This window comes from Hermetia illucens, chromosome 3, assembly GCF_905115235.1.
Source record: "Hermetia illucens chromosome 3, iHerIll2.2.curated.20191125, whole genome shotgun sequence".
NCBI lineage: Eukaryota > Metazoa > Arthropoda > Insecta > Diptera > Stratiomyidae > Hermetia > Hermetia illucens.
In genome coordinates this window covers 35,073,961-35,090,506 of record NC_051851.1, presented here as the reverse complement: position 1 = coordinate 35,090,506, position 16,546 = coordinate 35,073,961, and the positions used below count along the sequence as shown (strand labels likewise).

Here is a 16,546-nt window from a genome sequence, read left to right as displayed (position 1 = left end):
CTGATCGCAAACTGGACGATCTGATTGTTCGTACAGTGTATGCTAGTAAACCCAACTGACCTTATGGAATGCTATGTGCTCGAACAATGTGCTCTAATGATGTGGTGGTGGAAGCTTCAGAAATCTACAAACTTCCCACCATTATCGGGATGGTCGTCAAGACCGTACTTCTCCGTCGCATGTTTGAGCGAGGTGTAATTAGAGCCCACCATGGCATTCGAATCGAAGTGTCTGGATAGCCGAGTGGTTAGAGCATAAGGCAGTGGAATTGGTGTCGTGATTTGACGTCGGACACCAGTCGTTTCAGCTGTAAATTAGTACCTGAGTCAAATCAGGGTAATAATTCCGGGCGAGCGCAATGCTGCCCACATTGCCTCCTACAGTACACTGTTACAGTCTTGAATGGAATGCTCTAACACACTTCAAGGCCCTGATCCAATTGGATTGTTGTGCCACCGATTATTATAGCATTCGAATCGCTCATCACGATCACAATCTCACCTTTAGGAAGGCTCTCGTAAACTGCGTGTAATTGATATCTATCATACTTCGCTTGTCCTAGGACTGTCTTTTTATTATAATTCGCTCGTAATAGTTAGATTCAATTCGAAGTAGTGGTGTTTTAAGAGTGAGACCTTGTTTTTAACTAACTCCAATATTTTTGAAGTATACGTTGTTAGGCTAATTATTTCACTTCTTCTCGGGCCAACGAAGGCTGGGGCACACCTTATGTTCCTAGTTACGAGACCACCTGAAGTGATGAAATCAAATAACTACTAACCCAGCAAATATATTGTCCATTCGCATCACAACCTAAGAAGAGTCCTATTTCCTATCTGCAGTCTATCATTGTCGACCGTCCCATGTGGTGATGATATGGGAGGGTCAGGGTGAAATGCAAGTAATGAAACACCAGCTTAAATTAATAATTTATTTGATGAACGCAAGCAAGGATTTAATACCGTTTTCTTACATCTTAACTTCATCTACTTTGATTGCATCATGTGGCTCACTTGGTCTGATATTGCTTCCAGGAAATCTTCTGTGTTTAAGTACATATCTTCCTGCAATTTATCACTTCCGTGGATGCAAATTGCCAAATCTTTCGTCATACGGCCAGATTCTACACATTTAACGCATGCTGCTTCTAAGGTTCGAGCGAACTTTTCCAATTCCGGTGTGTTATCTAATTTTGCTCGATGGATTAAACCACGAGTCCAGGCGAAAATGGACGCAATTGGATTCGTGGAGGTTGGTAGACCCTTTTGGTGTTGCCTGCAATGATGGGGTGGGGGAAATGTGGTTAGTATTAAATAATCTCGACGAGAACATATTTTTCCAAAGGTTCCCTAAGGGTGATGCTCTACGCTTACGAAATTTTGTAGAGAAGCACGGATTCATATGGATTCCACAATCTTACTGAACTGCTCAGCAAATAGGAGAGGCCTAGGAGAAGTTAGTGTCAATCTTACCTATAATGTCTGGTAACTGTGCCGTGAGCCGCTTCCGATTCTACAGTTTTGCCATCTGGACATACAAGAACAGATGTCATCAATCCCAATGATCCATATCCCTGAGCTATGATATCAGATTGGACGTCACCATCGTAATTTTTACAAGCCCAGATGAATCCACCATTTGATTTGAGTGTTTGTGCCACCATATCGTCGATGAGTCGATGTTCATAATAAATACCGGCTTTATCGAATTCACTCTTGTATTCTCTGTTAATAGAAAAACGTAGATATAGATGGACCAATGATTATTTATTATCTTCGTTTACTTACCTTTCATAAATTTCCTGGAATATATCTTTAAAGCGACCATCATATCCTTTAAGGATGGTGTTTTTCGTAGACAGGAATAGAGGCCACTTCATTTGCAAAGCTACTTGAAACGATGAATGGGCGAAAGCCTTAATGGATTCATCAGTGTTATACATTCCCATTACTACTCCCGAATCCTTGAAATCGAAAATTTCGTACTTTTTCACGGTTCCATCATTACCTACAGCACATTGCATCGTAACCAGGTTAGCATAACTTATCAGAATATCAGAACTGTCTTACCCTTACCTGTGTATATTAACTCTACTTTCCCTGGTTTTTCAATAACTGCATCTGTAGCTTTATATTGATCACCATGGGCGTGACGTCCAATTACAATTGGCTTTGTCCATCCTGGGACTAATCGAGGAATGTTACTACATAAAATCGGTTCTCGAAACACAGTTCCACCGAGGATATTTCGAATAGTTCCGTTTGGACTTAACCACATTTTCTTGAGATTGAATTCTGTTGATGATAAATTGTTTAATTTTTTTAGGACCATCTCCAATGTTTTTTATATCAACCTTGTACTCGGGCCTCATCTGGAGTGATGGTGGCGCATTTAATACCGACATTGTGCTTGAGAACAGCGTAAGCTGCATCGATGTGACTTGATCATCTGTAGCGTCTCGGTAAGGTAATCCTAAGTCATAATACAAACAATCGACCTATGGATTTGATATCAGATTTATTGACTAATTATTTGTGTTTAAATTTATATCCATACCTTAATGTAGGGGAAAATTAATTTATCTTTGATGAACTGCCAGATTATGCGTGTCATCTCATCACCATCCATTTCCACAATTGGTTTTTTGACTTCAATCCTGCTGGCATCTAAAAATAATAAAAAGAAAGTATGGAACAATAAGATCTGAATTGTGCGTTTAAAAAAAGCGATGATCTCAAATGCATAGATTATAACAAAAATCCTCTCTTCTTTTAATTTTTGATGCTAGCACTCACCGCTCTGAGGTTGCTGTAATTCCTACAGAAGTCTCACTCCGTATTGAGTTGTGTGTGTGTGTGTGTGTGTATGGTGGGGGAGAAGCTACAGCTTCTGAGCACTCAGGCCGTGTTGGCCCATTGTACTCGCCTCCCCCGTCTAACGGAATATTCCGGATTCGTTAACGTATCGCAGGATCTCCGTTAGTGGATGTGATGCTACCCGTCGCAATTGGAGGACATCGGCACCAAAGATTTGATGCCTGATGCGTCCATAAGCGGGGCATTCACATAGGAAATGCTCCGTGGATTTCGCTTCCTCATTACAGGAGGGACAAGTATTATCTTCGGTAATTCCTATTCTGAACATATGCCCAGCTAGTGAATTATGGCCTGTCAGAATGCCCACAATACACCTGCAAGTCCTGCTTTTCGACAGGATAAACTTTGCGGTACGTATGTTGGGTTCTGGCAGTATTGAGTTACTTAACTACAAACATATATTGAGGTCTTCGGGTAAATATATTTGAAATTGTTACACGAACGAGCATTTTCTTCGGGGTTATGGAGACGATAATGTTTTCCTGGATCAGCAGCGTAATTCGCTATACCACTTCTGACATCAGGATATATCTGGTCGACCTGAGGCGTCCATCGTTGAGAAATTGAAAGAAGCGCGCTCGATGGTACGGTCATACCGTCCGTGCTGATAGTAACTCGTTACCTGAAATTGGGCAATTTCTATCCGAATTGATGGGAAATGGGCTCATAAGGGCGTCTGAAACAACGAAGGTTGACGTGCTTAACAACGACCTGAAACTGACCAATTCCATTTGGAGCTTACAATGGAGAAAAGCGGTAGACGAACCGATCTCATTTCCGAACGGAACAAAGGCTGAAGAATTAATAGAAGTATGTGCACTGAAAGCCTAAAAATCAGTAGCTACAGTATATCACTACTAACGTTTGGATTTTGATCAAGATTTAAAAAGTGCCAACATCGCAAAAACACGACAAGGTTGCGAATTATATTGGAGTTTAGAGCAACTAGGGATCTAGAAAACGTGGGAGTAAGTTGCTCCTCATTTAGTCCGGTCCACCATCGTGTGGATGGGGACTTAGAATCCCGGCATATCCTAAACAACTACCTAGCACTAGTTTAATTTAAATATTGCTTTTTTCGCATCATATTATTTCCAGAAGATATATAAAGGGCTCTTGATATAGTTTGCAAGATTTCAGCGAAAAATCAACTCTTTTTTTTTGCGCTTACACTACATTTCCAATTCAATATTTGCTAATTTATCTTCTGTAATCTGAAATATCTGAAAACTTCTCTAACATTGGTTTGGGTTTTTGGCAGCATGTTTTTAGTCGTTTCTCTGGCAAAGGTGTATCATGTGGAAATAACACGACTTCTGTATCATAATTGGTAATTAGCAATTTTATTGTTAACTAAAGACACTTACTGTCTCGCAGTGAAAGTGCCGCAGCTTTTCATTATACAGTGTGTCAACTAACTTGCGACTCTAAAGATATGGCACTACAATCTGTGAGTAGTTAGCATTCAATTGCCAAATTGCCGCTCCATCTATAGAGCCACCGGCAGTTTTTTTAACCTTCGTGCGGTAGTAACATATGTTGGAACAACTAGCAATTTTTTTAAGAATAGAATCTCTTATCAAAATATTTAATATCGCAGATACTACATGGTTCATAGTATTCGATCTCAAACCTAGATGGCGCCATTAGTGTAAATTTCATATGATTTGTAAAGATTACTGGATCTTAAATGATATGTGTACTGAAATATGACAATTGACGTTTAGTTCACAAGTTACAAGGATTTTAGTGATTCTATTTTTGTTATTGTGAGAATCATGGAAAGATGGAGTTTCGTGGGTTGATTGAACATTGTTTTTTGATGGGAAATAATGTCACTCAAGCGGGTGACAATGGCCGAAATATGGATCCATCACTACACTCCGGAATCAAATTGGCGGTCAGTTGAGTGGTTCCAATGGGCCAAAACCACCAAGAGAACAAATTTTAGCCGTAGTTTGGAAGTAGACAAAGTGTATTTAGAGAAGTTTCCTAGGACGAAAAAGGGACATCTTAGAAGCAGTCACGTGGTTAAAGTTCAAGGGAGAGGTACAACCAAAAAGCAAGGTTGTGATCTTGCTGTTTGCAGTACGTGAGCAAGTAGAAGAAGAATAGATAAAGTGGTAAAAGATGGAGTGCTGAACCGGTATACAACAAAAGTTAGCAATACCATTGGTGGTGACTGCGAAACTAGCAGAAAGATTCATCTTTGCTGGAACTATAAGGTAATAGTGGATCATTATCTATTCCCCAAAGCCAGGATATCTATTTAATTTGCTGAACGGCGTCAACAAATTCTCAAAGCTGAGTTTAAAAAATATGCAGCTTCAGCTTCTTTTGAATAAAGAAGCAAATCACAAAGGTTTTCTTCAGTTTATGCAGCTTCCGCCTGCTCCGTTGGCTCCTGCGATTTTTCAACGGGTTAGTCGAAACATCAATGCGTGATATTTATTGAGTAGTCGATTATTTGGATTTAAGACCTTGTCAACACAGATCAGCCCTATAAACGGGCTAAACGCTACAGAAGAATAATTCCCGAGGATACTGCATCAATGGGTCTTGGAACTAATGGCTTACAAATATGAAATTGAGTACAGCCACTAGAATGATTTAGGTGAGTTCTCAGGATTGGTAATCATTGAAATTGGAAATGGCTGATAGTCCAGTGACGGCGGAATATGCGGGAAAGATGTCGAAATCAGATACCATGCAGAAGAAAAGTCCAGAAGTTTATGGATCACGGATGGCTGAAAAAAACTACTACTACTACGACGTGTGCTGAGTAAATAAGTAGGGTTTTTTGAATGCACCATCTAGACCAAACTTGGGTGGATGAGACGAATAACGTTTTTAAAGAAATGTTGAAACACATTATTATTCCGGGATTACTGAATAAGGGCGCAACCGGACCTGCAGCCAGTGGCGAGAACAGGGCAGGGGTAGAAGGAAACGGTTGAGGTATATTCCAGAAGAATGGACAAAGCGAGAATTCCAAAACGGAAAGTTGCATTCAAACATTCTCCTTGAGACGACTAGAATAGCTACGTAGAGTATAACTGTACTCTTCAATTGCAATTTAGACCTCTTGTGAAGGATGTCAGTACGAATTTCTTGCTTTGAGATTCAGTTGTAATTGTTTGGCTTCGATGTGGCATCGTAGACCTAGGACATAATAACTTCATTCACTGTAACGGATGTAGACATTTCTTTCATGTGTGTAAAGGTCTACTTTGAGTCTGAAGACACAACGGATTTCACTTGAATATAATTCGTACTTATGTCGTGTTTGCGATTATCGCCTGCCGCCACTTTCGGTCACGTTGTTCCAGGGCTGAGGTGAGGCAGCATCTTATAAGTTGCCCCTGTCTGGAACAAAACCTTCAAGGGGTTAAACCCACAAAACAAGGGCCGTGGACCATAAGAGCGAAATTAAGTTGTGTTCCAAGTGTCCATCATTAAGCCGATACGGACTGAGGACTCTCTTAATCCTCAAACAAAAAGTAGATCCGAGGCTGTAGCAGTCCGTCCTGATTAGAACATATGTTTAGGGTTCGAGATGCTTGGGCACTTTGGCTACGTTTGCCGCGTGGTTGGCGGGCGGTGCCAGATATAGTTACCGCGCTGCATTTCATAAAAATCCAGTGGTTTTGCGGTCCTACCTAATGTCGAACCTGAGGAGTTTGCCTAATACTGAGAAAAGGAAGGACTTGAGCTGCATTTCTTGGTTGGATTATATTTGCCGACACACCGAATCGTGCAATCTACTATCGACAGAGGGCCTCGCGACGTTAAAAATGCACTCGAGGTGCTCTAAATGCTTGAACTCAGAGAAAGCCACGACCAGAATATCACCCAAATAACGAAACAAAAGTGAAGGTTTCAGAGTACAGACTGGACCACTTTGAAAGATTTACGCCGCATTGCCACAATTCAAAAGTCATCCCGAAGAGTAGGAAAGGTGTCCATATTGCCGTTTTCGGAAAGTCTCCGGCAGCTACAGGGATTTGATGGCAACCTTGACTAAGTCCAGGGTATCTGCCTGGAATTATTTGGACATTTAGTCGGCTGTAATCGCCACAACGTCTCCATTCGCTATTAGGTTTAAGTACCATAGGAAGTGGCGAGGACCAATAGCTATCTGAAGGTCTGCAAATACCGCCAGTCTGACGAGCAAGTGGTTAAACCGTGTGGCGTTCATTGTGACGCCGGCTAGGGCGAATTGTGCCTCGAGCCGGTGCAACCATGTTGCCGGGTTTCTATGCCAAAACGGTGTCCCACCTGTACTTCCACGGCAATTAGACTTGATAGACCCAATTGTGTCTGACGGCAGGGGAGCCCTAATGTGCTCCAGAAAATCTTTTTTGAAGTTACACAAAGCCAGTCCGAGTCCGCAGCAGAGAAGGTGTTGCATAATTGGTTTGCGCCCTTTTCACTTTCGCGTACAGCATGCGCCTTTGATTAATCTAAATACACGGCAGACCAGAAGACAAGCCATTAGATGACTCTTCACCTCTGAATCTTCTTCTATGACATTATGTTGTAGAATACTAAGATTCTAATCACACATTATCAAAGCAAAAGTAACTTCACGCCGTGAGATTATCATTCATTCTAAAACGAACGTCTTACGAGTTTTATTCAACCAAACTAGAACAGAAGTACAGCTCTCGAAGCTCCTCTGCGAGTGGCGCCAACGGCTTACGCGCCGTCCGCCTTTTCTTCAGCCTTTGTCTCGCCTCTATTCACTTAATATTAAGACTCGATCCTTCCAAGAGGCAACGGTGATACTCAGGTACCCCAAGAAGCAACGCAGGTCGGAATATCTCCTTACGGTGACCGCTTGTTATTGTATATAATCTTAAAGTATTTTTAAAAAAATATTTTTTGGAGGTTTCCAGACTTTTCTTTGTATACTACAGTTTTTTTAATGAAATATCGAAAATTGTTGAGGTGAGTAGTTTTTGGATACCGGAACGTCTCACAAGAAAAATAAAGACGAAGTTTTCAGCAGTGTAAAATAATCCATATAAGAAGACAAAATTTCATCTTTTAATGCCGAATAGTGAGTTTTTCATTCCTCATATACTGCTCTCTCTCAGACCACAACTCACGAGGAAGAGGACAACTAGTCCTCGAAATACCGGTATATGAGGAATAAAAAACTCACTATTCGGCATTAAAAGATAAAATTTGTCATTTTTTTTCATTATAAAATAAGCCGGAAAAAACGACACACACAACCAAAGAAATCTTTTTCTGTTTTCGAGTTGACTGATTGTCAGCCTGTCGAGCTCGTTGCCCAGGGTTCGAATGCAACCTGGTCATGGATGTTATCTTCGTCTTTGCGCTATCTCGTTGTTGAAGGGCTACCATTTAGATAGTGTTAGTAAGATGATAATGCAACTAATGCAGTCCCATTGAAAATCAAATACGAAAAAAATAACATGAATGAGAAACTGTTTGGATGCCTTACAAAGGAGTGAACAGAAAGACGACACAACAGGTCGGGAAACCGGAAGTTGGACGCTTCAGGGTGTTTTTTGTGTATTTCTTTAATAAAGACATTTGGGTGGACATTTGTCCTCATTAGTACTTAGCACGTAATATATGCATTTATGTGAGAATATCCACTTTCAAGTGATATTGACATTCAAAGTCTCGAATTTGCAAAGAAACGACAACTTGACTTATTATAACTTTGTTCGTGATTGGGCGATTTCCACTAACTTGTTAGAATCATTTCCAACCAATTACTAAAAATTATAGTAATATACTGTTATTAACTTATTTGAGCAGATATTGGTATGGAAGTTACGTCATCAATGCAACTCGATGACGCACCACAATATAATAATGTGTCATCCATACCTAGCAAAGGGTTGTAAAACATAATTAGGGTATAAGATAATGAAATGTACGAAGGTCCTTGAAATAACACCTACCTAGCTACCTAGCTAGCTTAAGTATTGAGGAAGAGAGTAAGTAGCTCTCGAAATACGTATTTACTAACTATTGAAATATATTGTAGTAGGAGAAAGCTACCTAGTGTTATTTTTATTTAGAAGAACTACAAGCATCGAACGATAACTATTTTAAGATAAGATATGTATTAGAAACGTAAGTGTAACCTAAGAAGAAATTTGTATCTGATTTAATATTAAAATTGTACCGAGGAAGAACCAAGTCTTTTCTTTCGAAACAAAGATCGAAAACCGATCCTTAAGTTGGAGAGTATTCGGAGGCCTACCCACTATATAGTGGCAACCTCTGATTTTTTTCAGATTTTCCGGTTTGGTAGTTTCTGAGAATGGGTCCGTTAAAGAAATGATAACTTTCCACCTCCGCCCTCCCCACCTTTCCAATAAATGTCAAACTAGGACCAGTTTAGGAAAGTACTAATCGAGACCTTCCATTTGATACTCCACATGGCTATATTTGCTAAAAAAAAATGTACACTTCCTTTCTGCATGTATAAGGACAAAAATTGAAGCCAAGACTGTACATGTGTTTCTTCAAGAAACCTAAGGTTTATGGACTAGGTATAGCAGATTAATGGTCAGTTAAGGTTTTATGGCTAAAAATCGCATTCTACTTTTTAAATGCGTTTTTTCTGGAAACTGCATATTGAAAATCGGCTGCTACCATAGCCCAAAATCTATCCAACGAAATTCTTTGAAATTTTCACGACTTATTCAGAACATATTTGTACGGTCCGCAAACTAGGATAATTGCCATTGAAGCCGTGAAAAAACACCAAAATTCACAAAGAAAAGTTTAACACGGCACCAAAAATTTAGCTTTTAATATTTTTTAATAATCCTAGTTTGCGCACTGTAGTTAAGTTTGTACGTTAAAATGCCGTTTACTTTTTTTCTTTAAAATGATCGCAGCGGTCTCTAGTGTGGCAGCAGAAAAACACCTTTTTTGAAGATGGGTGTATAAATTCCTCTGTATTTCAATAACGAACTATGCTATCGGGCTGGAAAAATTACTATGTACGCTCAAGATATTAGTAAATCTATGGTGTATTTCGTATTTGTATCTTTATCCAGTTCTTCACAAAAAATTTGTAAAAAAAGCCAAAAAAAAAAACGGTCTTCGCACGGGATGACCCCCTTAAAGCGATCTTAATAAGGTTTTGTTTTACAGAAACCTTAAAAGCAGCAAACTCTTTTATACTTGAAGTCCCAACCTTTCGATTTTTGATTTATTTGAAACACCATCCTTTTCCTCTCGGCAGTGCGATGATCGAGTTGACTGATTTTCAGCCTGTCGAGCTCGTTGCCCAGAGTTCGAATCCCGCCTGGTCATGGATGTTTGCGTTTGTCTTTGTACTATCTCGTTGTTGTTGATTGTTGTGTTGTTGAATGTTGCAGTCAAAAATAAAATCGAAACACTTTCGAAAATGAAATTTTTGTATGTTGGTGCGGGAAAGTCGCTAGCAAATCTGCAGATTTGATGTATTTTCAAGCAACTCCAACTCGCTGGTTCGATTCTTTGCAATTACAAATTAGTTTTCTGAAAAACTCAGTCTAATGCTAACACTACCAACTGAAAGTCGCACTATTCCTAACAAAGTTATAATAGGTCAAAGTTGTCGCTCTGGTGCAAATTTACTGCAATCTAAGACTGTGATAGTCAGGATCGGGCGAAAGTGAATAGTTTGTAATACTATTGGGTCTATGACTTAGTTCGTGCCGTTTGCGTGTTTTTCAGTAAATATCATTCATTTGAAGTGTAAACAACAATCATTTTTTTCACTAAAATATGTAAAACTTCGTGTCTGGAAAAGTGTTTTTTTCAGGGAGTTCTTCTTCATTACTTTAATATGAAGAAAACTGGTGCCGAATGTCATCGTATTTTGGTGGAAGTTTATGGTGAACATGCTCTAGCTGAGCCGACGTGCCGAAAGTCGTTTGTATGATTTAAAAGTGGTGATTTTGACTTGGAAGACGAAGAACGTCCTGGGTAGCCAAAAAAAAATTGAAGATGAATAATTGGAAGCATTACTCGATGAAGATTGTTGCCAACCAGAAGAAGAGATGCTTGGGATTCACTCAAGCAACCATTTCAAAAGCAAGGAAATTGGGTGCCACATGAACTGAAGCCGAGAGACGTTGTAAGGCGATTTTGCATGTCCGAAATGCTGCTAGAACGCCACAAAAAGAAGTCATTTCTGCATTGGATTGCTACTGATGATGAAAAATGGATTCAATATGACAACCCCAAGCGAAAAAATCATATGTGAAAACCCGGCCAACCAGCGGCAAAGACGAATATCCATGGCGCGAAGGTAATGCTCTGTATTTGGTGGGATCTGAAGGGTGTGCTGTATTATGAGCTATTTAAGCCGGGTGAAACCATCAATGGAGAATGCTACCGAACACAATTAATCCGCTTGAAGAGAGCAATAGTCGAAAAACGCCCCGAACATGCGACCAGACATGAGTCCATAATTTTCCGTCATGACAACGCTCGGCATCATTTGGCAACATCGGTCAAACACTATTTGGAAAACAGTGACTAGGAAGTTTTGGCCTTATAGCCTCGACCTTGCCCAACTCGACCATTTATTCCGATCGATGCAGAACGCCCTCACTGAAATACGGTTCACATCAGAACAGGATATCAAAAATTGGCTTTGTTCATTCTTGGCTGTCAATTCCGCGCAGTTCTTTTGGGATTGAATACACAAGTTGCCAGAAAGATGGGAAAAAGTCATAGATTCAGATGGACAATACTTTGAATAATACTATTGTATGTCTCTTTCTTAAATAAATGTTCAAATTTTGAAAAAGAAACGGCACGAATTAAGTTATACATCCAATAAATGTATAAACACTACGCGCTAGATATAAATGGGGCAAATGTTTACTCAAATATATAGTATAAGAAATACAAAAAGCCTTTCATACCTGAAGCGTTCAGCTTCCGGTTTCCGATTGGTTTATATTTCACGTCAATTCAAAAAAAGTTGTTTTGAGAAAAACGCGTGTATAATAAAATAATAAAATTCATGTTTTTGAAAAAAAACTTTATCTACTCTTAATCTGCGATGCTAGCACCTTATAGAATTTTTCCTCTCGCCTACGGTTTCTCTATTTATATTAAAAACATATAAAGCATAATAAACAGAAGCGGTTGTTTTGAAAAGAAAGATACTTGCTTTTAAAACCGAATTTACTATATTATTAAAAATGTATTTTCACTACCAAAATTAATATAAAAAGTATCAAATTTTTGGATCCGTCACGTCCCATTAAATCGATCTTAATAAGGTTTTGTTTTACAGAAACCGTAATTTTTTATACTCGGAGTCTTGAACTTTCAACTTTTGATTTATTTGAAATAGTATCCTTTTGCTGATGAAAAAAAAGACAAATTTTATCTTTTAATGCCGAATAGTGAGTTTCCTCAAATACCGCACTATCTCAGACAAAAATTCACTGAGGAGGAGGACAACTGGTTCTCGAAATACCGGTATATGAGGAATAAAAAACTCACTATTCGGTATTAAAAAATAATATTTGTCTTTTTTAAGGTTTTGTGTAAAACATCAACAAATCGATTCACTTTCTGTCTGTCTGTCACATGCACTTTTCTCCAAAACGGGTAAACCGATCCGTACGAAATTTGGTGGATAGTGCATACAGCGAGTGGCATAAATTTAAATGGAGTTTAAAGGGGGGCTCACCATACATGCAAAGGGGTGATTCAACATTTTTTTTCACCGGATATAGTCGTGTAGGATATCAAATGAAAGGTCTCGATTAGTACTTACCTCAACTGACATTAGTTTTGTCGTGAATTACAAAGTGCGGGAGTGAGGAGTCAAAATGTACGCACTTAAAGTGTGACAGGACTCATTTTCGGAAAGTACCCAATCTAAAAATCTGAAAAAAATCAGCGTAGTGCACTTAGATGAAATCTAGGCCTCAAAATATGTCCCATTCTGATATCTACTCAAATAAACTTACTAATAGTATATTACAAACTTTTAGAAATTTACTGAAAAACCCCCTTAAATTCATCCTAGGAAATCTGACCATTAACGCCAAAGTTATAGCAGTTCAAACTTAGCAATTTCGAACGAATTTACTGCTTCCAAAGCTATGCAGATAAGACGCTGACGTCATAATTAATCTACTTTTCTGCAGCCCTTTTAAGGTTTTGTGTAAAACACTTATGTGAAATCTAATCCTCGGGAGATGTCCCATTCCGGTATCTGCTCAAATAAATTTACTAATAGTATATTACCAACTTTTAGAAATTGACTTAAAAACTCGCCTTAAATTCATCATAGGTGTACTAAGTTATGCACACATAGGGGGCAGCCTCGTGCGTACACATGCCAATTTTCATAAAAATCCAACTATTAGTGTCAAAGTTATATAATAGCAGTTCAAATTTATCAACTTTGTGTGAATTAACAGCATCCTAACCCATACAAATAAGATGCTGACGTCATAATTAACAAGAATAATTGACATACATGCAAAAAAGAGGGCAAAGGTCTCGATTAGTACTTTTCGAAGTCGGTCTTAGTTTTGACATTTGTTGGAAAGGTAGGGAGTGCGAGGGGTCCAAATTGATCATCTCTTTAACAGACCCATTCTCTGAAACTACCTACTCGAAAAATCTGAAAAAAATCAGGAGACTGCCACTATATGGTGTCTAGGCTCCGAAATACCCCCCATGCCATGCCCATGAAAGGATATTCAAATAAAGTTAAAAATAGTACATTACTATAATTTTTAGTAATTGGCTGTAAAACCCCCTTAAGTTCTTCCCAGCTACACGAAATTTTGCAGTAATATAATAAAGAGCATGATTCCATCAAGTTTGGTGGAAATCGCACACATCAGTAATAAAGTTATAATAGGCCAAAGTCGTCACTTCTTTGCAAATTCAAGACTACGAATGTTAATATCACCCGAAAGTGGATATTCTCACATAATATATGCATATATTACATGTTATGTACCAATGGGGCAAATGAACACTCACATGTCTTTATATAAGAAATACGCAAAACCAACTCAAAAAAAGTTGTTTTGAGAAAAATGCGTGTATAATTTTATCACAATGTTTTAGAAAAAACACCTAATCTGGGATGTGTGCACCATATAGAATTTTTTCTTACGGTTTTTCTATTTATAATATATGTATATATAAAGCACAAGAGACAGATTCTTTAATAAGAAAGATACGATAGAAGAAGTAAGAGAAATGCACTTAAAACTTCGCTACTCGTCTTTAAAACCCATATTTCCATATTATTAAGAACGTATTTTCATAGGTCAAAATTAATAATAAAAAAAATGGAATTTTTTAAAAAATTGGTACCGTCATGTCGTATTAAGTGATCTTAATAACGTTTCGTTTTACAGAAACTTTAACAGCCGCAAAATTTTTATACTTGAAGTCCCAAACTTTCAATTTTGATTTATTTGAAACACTTTTCTTTTTCTGTGGACAGTGCGATGATCGACTTGGCTGATTGTCAGCCTGTCGATCTCGTTGCCCAGAGTTTGAATCCCTTTATCTTTATACTACCTCGTTGTTGTAGGGCTATCAATTAGATAACGTTAAATATGATGACAATGAAACTAATGCACAGTCTCATTGAAAATAGGAAAAAAATAGCATGAAAGACAGGCTGTATGGATGCTTTATACTCCATCAAGGAGTCAACAGAAAGAAGACATACAAAATTAAGCAAGGGTTCAAATATTTGTTCAGAGCAACGAAAAAAAAAGATCATCATCATCAACGGCGCAACAACAGGTATCCGGTCTAGGTGTGCCTTAATAAGGAACTCCAGACATCCCGGTTTTGCGCCTAGGTCCAACAATTCGATATCCCTAAAAGCTGTCTGACGTCCTGACCTACGCCATCGCTCCATCTTAGGCAGGGTCTGCCTCGTCTTCTTTTTCTACCATAGATATTGCCCTTATAGACTTTCCAGGTGGGATCATCCTCATCCATACGGATTAAGTGACCCGTCCACCGTAACCTATTGAGCCGGATTTTATCCACAACCGGACGGTCATGGTATCGCTCATAGATTTCGTCATTGTGTAGGCTACGGAATCGTCCATCCTCATGTAGGGGGCCGAAAATTCTTCGGAGGATTCTTCTCTCGAACGCGGCCAAGAGTTCGCAATTTTTCTTGCTAAGAACCCAAGTTTCCGAGGAATACATGAGGACTGGCAAGATCACAGTCTTGTACAGTAAGAGCTTTGGCCCTATGGTGAGACGTTTCGAGCGGAACAGTCTTTGTAAGCTGAAATAGGCTCTGTTGGCTGACAACAACCGTGCGCGGATTTCATCATCGTAGCTATTATCGGTTGTGATTTTCGACCCTAGATAGGAGAAATTGTCAACGGTCTCAAAGTTGTATTCTCTAATCTTTATTCTTCCTGTTTGACCAGTGCAGTTTGATGTTGGAAAAGAAAGATACGCGGCAAAATTGATGAGAAAATTCTTTGTTCGAGTCCTGTTAAAATTTATGGACGAATTCTTGGCTGCAAATTTGATCATTGTCCACTATCCAGAAGTGGATGTTAAATACGCAAAAGTCGCACAGTTTGTTTTTACGTATATAAATATACCGCGAAGAACGCAAAAAATCCGTTAAACCGTTGAATTCATTATGGACAGAATAACGTCATCATGATAATCGCGAAAATAAAGTGAGAAAATAAGGCTTGTTAGCTTAAACCGCCTGACTGAGTGCGTCACGTATCAGCCTTTCTTCTATCAACAATTATGCAACGATATAGATACATGTCTTCCTGCGTAAAAGTACTTTAAAACGGTGATGCTTACGTAACCACTGGCGCACAACGAGTAGAGTCAACTTGGTCGTAAATCAATAATGGAGGATTCCCGCGATATCTCCCTGATAATCTGAGCTAATCACACTCGTAGTGGGCACATGTTCGAGCGTCTAGCGCTGTCTATTGAATGCTCGCCCAGCTATCTCAAGAGCCACCTAAGAATACGCGTTCATGTCTGTTTTCGCTTAATTCAAAATGCTTTTACTTACAGGTACGAGCCATCGAGGGCCTGACAGGTTGTGCGCCGCTCAAGCACGCCATTCGATTCAGCCTCGCCAGAAACTTTGCCATCGTAGATGCTCTGCCGGGAATAGAACAGAAATTCATTCATAAGCACGTTGCACTTCTTGGGAAACGTATCTTAATCTGGAGCGTTGCATTCGTCCAACTGTAGCCCAGGAGCCACCTGGCTAGGGCACAGAATGGATTGTTGTGCAGGGAAAGGGTGACTTACAGTTTTCAGTTCACTATTGACACGACACACGACACAGCCGAAATGTGGAGATCCACTCGCCAGAGACCAACTGCCGCACGTCGACTCAGGTATTTTTATCCACGATTTCGTAAATTAAAGTCGCCGGTCCGTAGCTACTATCTGCACTTGGTCGCTGGAATTTGCGACAAGCGAACTCAGCATTTTCTGTGGAAAGATTGCTAGCCGGCTATCAGCAACCGAGCTCAGATAAATTCGGAGACATGCTTGTGCTCGCGCCTACATATCAGATGGATACACAGCAATTGTGGGGATGAACCCAAGACAGTGGACGTTGTACTTGGCAAATGGTGAACGTTTTATTCGATTCATTTTTTAAGATAGTAAAATTCTGA

At 39.2% G+C, this 16,546-nt stretch overlaps 1 protein-coding gene across 1 annotated transcript; it reads right to left on the bottom strand.

Annotated features, from left to right (window-relative positions):
* Window positions 1-917: 917 nt before the first annotated feature.
* LOC119653121 (isocitrate dehydrogenase [NADP], mitochondrial-like) lies at window positions 918-16,370 on the bottom strand. Its single transcript, XM_038057647.1, is given in 9 exon segments — window positions 918-1,275; window positions 1,473-1,724; window positions 1,788-2,007; window positions 2,076-2,294; window positions 2,354-2,434; window positions 2,437-2,497; window positions 2,557-2,666; window positions 15,928-16,019; window positions 16,173-16,370. Coding segments are annotated over 8 exon segments (1,314 nt in total). The 5' UTR covers window positions 16,010-16,019; window positions 16,173-16,370; the 3' UTR covers window positions 918-986.
* Between the last annotated feature and the right edge of the window lie 176 nt (window positions 16,371-16,546).